The 8,155-nt window shown below is 32.7% G+C and overlaps 1 protein-coding gene across 2 annotated transcripts in view; it reads left to right on the top strand.

Moving 5' to 3' along the window:
* The window catches only part of ME2 (malic enzyme 2), a 77,216-nt gene extending 69,296 nt beyond the window's left edge, over positions 1–7,920 (top strand). For both annotated transcript variants that reach the window (XM_057504185.1, XM_036918585.2), the window contains exons 14-16: positions 1,856–1,926; positions 2,336–2,434; positions 6,189–7,920. In XM_057504185.1, coding sequence (XP_057360168.1) covers positions 1,856–1,926; positions 2,336–2,434; positions 6,189–6,356 — 338 coding nt within the window. In that variant the 3' untranslated portion in view covers positions 6,357–7,920. The remainder of the gene's footprint in view (positions 1–1,855; positions 1,927–2,335; positions 2,435–6,188) is intronic.
* Positions 7,921–8,155: the final 235 nt, after the last annotated feature.

Here is an 8,155-nt window from a genome sequence, read left to right on the forward strand (position 1 = left end):
TTTTCTTCCAAAATGTTAAAATTTTTCTCTTTATCATTAGATATCTGAAAGGTTACTGAGATGCATCCAGTTTTGGGCTTATTTCCATTATTTATCATGTGTTTCTCTGTGGATGGACCAGCTCACTATATCTTCCTTCCCAAAGAGTTTTTAAAAACTTCTTCCCCGTCATTTCTTTCCTCCTATTATTTCTGTTTTTCCTCATGGAACTTGTGTTAGATTGTGGTCAAATCCCTACATTGTCCTTGATTTGTACGTTATATTTCACATTTTCACCTCTGCCTTTTTTATTCCGTAATATCGGGGGATTTCTATCATGTTCATTCATTCATCTGTATCTGTTCTGTTTTTTTTAGTACTTATAGTGTATGTTTTATTTTAAAAGTCTTATTTATTATGGAAAATTTCAAACGTACAAAAGTAGAAGGAAGAATGAAGTCCCTTGTTCCAATCTCCTACCTTTCAGCAGTTATCAACATGCGGTCATTCTTATTTAATCTCTCTTTCCACCCACTCCTACTTCATTGGGTTATTTTAACATAAATCAGAAACATCGTATCATTTCATTATAACTACTTCAGTATGTATTTCTAAAATAATTTTTAAATTAAATATAATCATAATACTGGTATTATATCAAAGGAAATCAACAATTGTTTAATATCATATATCATCAATTCAGTAGATTCAAACTTTTTTTATTCCCAATACATTTTTCTAGTCCTAGAATCACTCTTCTTTAATAGCTGCTTTTATTTTTTTTAAGGGTTGCAGTATCATCCCTTCAGATGTTGCCTGAGAGTTACTAAGATCCTTTTAAATATTTATTTCTTTGTTCTGTTTATTTTCCATTAATTTATGGTGATCTTTAGTTCACTCATGAAAGATTATGTTGAGTAAAATAGGGATTTAGCACAAACCTTTGTTGTATACCCATTGTGTCTTTCTCCATGTGGCCCTCTCCCTGAATAGTTGACAGCAAGTTCTAACTAAGATATCCTACCATAAAGAGGGAGTAACAAAACTAGGAAGAAGTGGGATTTAGGATATGGACTCAACTTAGAAAAATGCAAAGGGAATCCTCATGAACATAGAGGGGTTTTCTAGAATGACAACTCCATTTCTGGAATGGAGAGCAACCAGACTAAGATGGAGCTTCTGCAGAGACTTACTCTGAAGGATTAAATTAGAGAACATGTGAGGTGACTGAAATACTAGAAGATGATTTAGACAATTGAATGATCATCTCAGCATGAAATAATTTGAAGTGTTAACACATTGCTCAGCTGTGAACAGCACTTTAAGAAGTCGTAATAATATAAACATTGAATATTGATTCAACCAAGATTATATTATAACTATACAGGGAAGAAGAGTGGAAATGTGAAAGAAAGCTAAATGCTTATTTTTCACAGGAAGGAGACAATGATTTCTAAAACTCAGAAGTCAGAAAAAATATACTCAAGCTGTTTAAAAGTGAAAGAGATAAATACTAAAATAGTCAGCTAAAAGAATTAAAAATAGTTGCCTCTGTAGAGCAAAAAATGGAGGGTTAAAGGTGGGCTCAGAATTGATGTTTTCATAGCAAGTGTTGATGAGTTATATTCATTTGTATTTTTAGTAAGTATAAAAAACTAAATTGGGAAAAGCCATTTGATATTTGTAAAATTATTTCTTCTAGTAAATAAGAATTGTAATAGTCATTTGGTTTCAACACTCAGTTTCTATGTTTTCTTAGAGGCTATTTGGGGTGGGGTAAGTTACAATTAATTTGCTTTAAATGAGGAATTTATTTGGCTTCTTTCATAATTTGAAAAGTGACTTTACTGAATAAACAATTTTAAATGTTTTCTAGGCGTGGCTTTAGCCGTTATTCTCTGTAACACCCGGCATATTAGTGACCACGTTTTCCTAGAAGCTGCAAAGGTAAATATTTTAAGTATTATTAGGCTATTTTATAAAGGATGAATTATAAAAATGAATGGATCTCAAAAGTAGAGAAAGAGGGAATGGGTTAAATCTGCCTTATGAATAGAGAGGAAGTTACTCGCCCATTGCTTTTTTGATTTGCCTGTCTACTTCTCCATAAAATGAATTTTTTTATCATGATTTCAGTGTTTTTTAGCATGTCAAAATGTCTTTAAATATGGTTATTTCTATATTGTTTAGTTGTGAACAGTGTTAATTTTTGTAGTAGCTTTAAGTGAATTCCTTCTAAAAATAAAGAGAATTATGTTACCTGTATTATTCTGTACTTGTTCAACCCTTTTTCCATTTTATTAAGTCCTTATTATTCTGTTATTTAAATAAAGTAAAATGCTGTTTTTCTCTTCAGGCATTGACAAGTCAATTGACAGATAAAGAGCTAGCCCAAGGGAGACTTTACCCACCACTAGCTAATATTCAAGAAGTTTCTATTAACATTGCTATTAAAGTAAGTAAGAATTTCTACCTCTTTGCATAAATTTTAATGGCGTTTTCTTATGCAAGTGGCACAAGTTTATTAGAGGGAAATCTGAAACATTTAGAGGGTTTAAAGAAGAAATTTTAGGCCACTTATATTCTTACTACCAGAATATAACCCTCATTATTATTTTGGATTTGTTGCCTTTTAGTCATTTTTTCTTCCCAAACACACACAGATACAAATGCACATACATGCACTGTCTTCTGTGCCTATTTGTCATTGTTTTCTCACTGCACTTTTTTCCACTGAGTATATTACAAGCTTTTCCCTAGGTAAATCAATAATAATTTTCATATGTGTTCATTAGTATAGCATGGTATTATTCTCTTTGTTATTATATCATAATTTGCTAACCAGTTCTGTTTTTGGACTTTTAAGTGTATTCATTTTGTTAGAAATAATATGGTAGTGAACTTAGATAAGTCTTTATGTACATTTGTGATTGTTTTTCCTTAAGATAATCATAAGACCAAAAGGCAGTAACATGCTAAGGCTTCTGATAACATATTGCCAAATATCTCTTCAAGAGGAAAGTATTGATTACACTGTACCTGTTAGATGTGAGAGTATCTGTTTTCCCACACTTTTGCTAATACTTGGAATTTTTTTTTTTAGGATTGCCTATTTAATAGGTAAAACTGTAACTCACTTTTATTTAAAGAATTTTATTACTGGGATTGAAGAATATTTTTTGCTTATTGACACTTATTTCTTCTTTGAACTGCCAGCATGACCTTTGCTTATTTTTATATTATGATACAGTCTCCTTTCTAATATGATTCATAAGGACTCTTCATATATTTAGGGTAGTGATCCATCTATTTGCTGTGGTGCAGGTATTTGTCATTTATTTTCACTATTGTTTGATATGCCATTTTTCAAAAGTTTTTTTATGGAATGACCTGTTTATTTTTTGGATTGTTTCTTCACCTTTTGTGAATGTTAATGCCTTCTCCCACTCTAAAATCATATTAATATCTACCTGTATTTTCTAACAGCAAAGTTTTTAAATTCATCTGAGATTTATGTTAGTGTGTGATGTGAGAAAGAGAAACATTTTTTTCTAAGTAGTCATCCAGTTGCCCCAGCTTTAATTGATGAAAATGCTACTTCTAGTAATGTAAAATTCTTGAATCTGTTCCTGGGAGTCTGTTCTTGACTGTCTTTGACTGTTAGGTACTGTTTATATGTATTATTTGATACTATGTATTTCCCATCATTATGATTTTTTTTCAGTATTTTTTTGTGTGCTCTACACTGTTTATTCTTTCGGATGATCTATCAGTTTTTTGAATTCAGAGAAAACCCTGAAACTATAAAATTATGCCATATTTATATATTAAATTGGTGAAATAAAGTCTTCCAGTATTGACTCCTCCACATTCATTATCTGTAAGCTTACCAAGGTCTTTTTTTTTAAGTCTTTCAATATAATTGTGTTATTTTCTTCACCTAAGTGTGGTATCTCTTATTATTTTCCTAGATATTTAAAATTTTTCTTTCCATATCCATTTCCTCACTGGTCATTTTTAATCTGTGGGAAAGTATTAATTTTTATAAGTTTACTTTATAACTAGTTTATTTCAACATTGTTAACTCTTTTCATAGTTTCTCAGTACTTTTATAATTGTCAAATTTTGAATAGTCTTTAAATGATTTTTCTTTTTAAAATATGGATAGGTGTCTTTTTTCCCCATCTTACTAAATTCACTGGTATTTAAGAACCATTTTAAGCAATTAGGTTAATAAGGACATCCGTGTATTTTAATGTTAAATGTGATGCTAGCTTTTGATTGAAATAAGTATTTTATCTTCTAAAGAAGTAGGCTTCTATTCCTAGTTTACTAAGGTTTTCTTAAACATCAGGATTGGATGTGGAATTTATCAACCACATGTTCAACTTGTATACTAACAATCATAAGATTTTACCCCTTTGACTATTAATGTTACTGTTGCATTATTTTAATGCATAAACTAAGCAAAGATTGGGAATTGGTAAAGGATATATTTAGGAAATAGTAACCAATCCAGTTGAGCTGGAGTGTAAGGTATAGGTAGGAAAATGAGGTAAGACAAAATTTGAAAGTTACCTTAAGGCCAGTTTGTACAGATACACAAATGCCAGACTGGAGTCTGAATACCTCATTATTGCAAAACAACAGGATTTTAGAGCCCAGAATTAGACTGAACAGAGTTTAACTTTAGAATTTACAGAATGATATTACAGATTTGGAAGATACCAGTTAAGAGATCACTGTTGTTTCCAAATGAAAGGTAACACAGGAGGAACAGAAGGTCTGTGCTTGGTGTTGGTGTAGGAGCACAGCCCCAGGGTCATGTCTCTTCCCCTTGCCCTTCTCAGGGCAGACTTTACTCCTTCTCCATTTGCTTAAGGCTCTCCTTTTTAGGAGCAAGGTGTCAGAAAGGTACTGTGTCTGCCCTCCATCCCAACCCAAGGCCACTGAGCCTCTCCTGAGAGCCATCAGTGCCCGCCTGCATGCCTGCCTCACCACGGAGAACTCACTGCAATCTCATGCCTTGCTCCCAGACTTTTCTGTATGTACAAATATTTTTTCTACAGCAGACTAGAAAATAAAAACACATTTTCCATCACAAAATATAGTGATATTAAGCTCCTGGGACCAAGTATTATTTTTAATAACTACCATTTTTTTGTTACATTTTCCTTTAATAAAACGGAAATAAACTTTAATAATGGTCACTATTTGGAATGGGAATTGGAGGAGAGGAAGAATGACAGTTGTTTGAATGTGTTTTTTTTTTTACCATTTGTTACTATATTTTTTTTAAGTTTAAGTGGAACCGTACTGTATGACAGGTACTGTGCCACCCTGTGAGGAAGCTTTGCGTACTTCCTTATTATACATCAAAACTGAGGCTCACAGGGTTTGTCCTCACCACCTGTCATGGTGTGCAGCTTGGCTGCAAATACCATAAATCCATAGGCCAGTGTAGGTGGGAATAATCTAGCTTAACTATTTAGGGTCTAGAATCTAGAATAAGAATGCTTTGGGTTTGAAACACAGCTCAACTACCTTGGGCAAGTTACTTAAACTCCTCAGACTTTGGTGCCCTTATACGGAAAATGAGAATACCAATAATAGTCCTTACCTCATAGGGTTCTTATGAGTATTAAATGAGATACCTGTGTCAAGTACAGAGAACATGCCTGGCACTCGATGATGTGCTGAGTTGCCGTTTATAGATTCTAGCCCTGACTTTACTTGACTAAGAGTTTTAGTGTCCAACACTTGTTTTTAGTAATTTCTGTGTTTTTTAATTCAAGTTCTAGAGCAAAAACATCTGGCTCACTTTGAGTTAGGTTTTCACCCTAGTCCAATCAGTATGGCTGGAAAGTAGAGTGTTCTACACACCATTTCAGCAGGAGTGTAGGGGAAGGACACCGGCTGACTGACGCAGAGTAAAACTCACAACTGCTTGCTGGATTCAGGTATTAAGGAAATGCCAGTGATTTCTTGAGGTGAGGTGGGGGGTAACTTTAAAATATATCAGATTTTTGGTGAGATTGCAGGTGAATTTTATTTCATCTTTTAAACTTCTGATAGTTTCCAAATGTTTGTTATGTTTTATTTTGAAGAAAGAAAAATGCCATTCTTCTAAATTAATTTCTTTGTTTTTTAATAGTACTTTTTCTCTCAAACAGGTTAATATTCATACAGTAATCTCATTTATTTTTCAGGTTACAGAATATCTTTATGCAAATAAAATGGCTTTCCGATACCCAGAACCTGAGGACAAGGCCAAATATATCAGAGAAAAAATATGGCGAAGTGAATATGATTCTCTGCTGCCAGACGTATATGAGTGGCCAGAATCTGCGTCAGGCCCTCCCCAGATAATGGAGTAGAAGTATGACCACCGATACATACTTCCCATGCTTCAGAAGCTCCCTTTTTTCAGACAAAAAGAGATAATGTTCTCAAATTAGCAGTTTTTCGTGTGTTTTATTCTCCCTGACCACTTTGCTTGGCTCATTTTTGTCCCATGAATCTACATCCAGGAGGTAAATGTGTTGGCTACATTAATAATGCCCCACCAGCACCTTGCAGTCAGATAACCATAATGCTTTCATTCTGATTTGTAACTCATACCACATCAAAGAGATGTTAAAATGTATTTGTGAATGTCTTTATTTGTGCTTCTGTTCACACTTGCCAAAGTATTTGCTATTTACTATCATAGTAATAATCTCTCACCCACCTCTTTTAGAGCTACTAAAATAGAAATTTACTTCTGTGGGTAGAATACAGAATTTTGAGAAGCAGCCATGTTTAACCAAATTTTAAGGACAGATTGTCAGTATTTAAAGTGTTCTTTGATTTCTGCTTCATTTTATTATCTTCATGCTCTGAAATTCCTTTCCAGTAGATAAGTCTAGAGAAATATGAAAAATCTACCCTATTACTTATTTTCTGGAACTAAATTAAAGCTTAACTAAAACATTGTGAGTGAAAAATGGGAACTACTGCAGCATTTACACAAAATAGTCGTTTTTTTTAACACTATATAAAATCATAGTGTAATTTTTTTATTTAATAAAGATAATATCTTAAATTTAATTGCTTCAATTATGCTATTTTACTGCCAGAGAAGCAATACCCCTATTCCAATATTAATACTCTTTATTACTTGAGATAATTTTGGAATGCTCCTATGATACATTCTTTCAAATATCATTAGTGACAACTCTTTCTCTATTGAAGATGGACTAAATTTTTTGAAACTACCCAAATTAATTTAGAGCTAAGTGAAGATGAATAAAGTTCTGTTCACACTAGGAAATGCTACTTTTAATCCCAGATTTTTTAAATGGGTAATAATTGACTATTGAAACCAGTCTTCTTCTGTGGCTTACATATTAGAGAGTTATAAAGGAAAATCCAGAAGTATTTTGAGAAGTAGTATTTCTTTGTAGAAGCCTAACAGTTGCTTTGTGGGAACAAAACTCAAATGCTCATTAGAATATTAACTACAAAATACTCATAGCTGTGTGTCACATGCACATGATTCGGTATTTCCCTTGGGGTTCCATGACACGCTGTCAGCTGTGAGATTCTGCAGGGAGAAAAGGGCTTCCTCGTTAAGTTCATCTTTCCTTCTACCTACGGGCAGAGATTGAGTCATAATAATTCTGAATATAACTCAGTGTTTTAGGAATGCTCAAAATGGCATTGCCATTTGGGGTATGAGAAAATGCAATTGGTTAATCCAGTTAACAAATGAGTGAAGTCAGAAGTCTATTCTGTAAATCTGTTTTGTAAAATAAGTAATGAGGTCACAATTTCTTTTAATCAAAGATGAAAGTTTATGTTTTTCATGTTGTCTTTGTCAAAACAAAATTGCCCTCAAAAATATTCTTTGTGACATCTTGATTTTAGTTGAACATTCCAAGTATAAAAATTACAAACCTGTTTTTGCTTCGTGGTTTTTGAAGGCAGGAACATATGGCAAATTAAAGTAATTTTACTAAGATGTTTGCTCATTAAATATGTCTAATACAGTCCTCATGGAAATTATAAATATTTTAGGGAAAACAAAGCCACATGGCCTATAGCCTTATTTAAATAAGACAAACCTTACACATTTTTAAAAAGATACCTATTCTCATCATGTATTATTTACCAACCAGTATTTTAAAGAGTAACA

This window comes from Manis pentadactyla, chromosome 6 (genome assembly GCF_030020395.1).
Source record: "Manis pentadactyla isolate mManPen7 chromosome 6, mManPen7.hap1, whole genome shotgun sequence".
Taxonomy (NCBI): Eukaryota; Metazoa; Chordata; class Mammalia; order Pholidota; family Manidae; genus Manis; species Manis pentadactyla.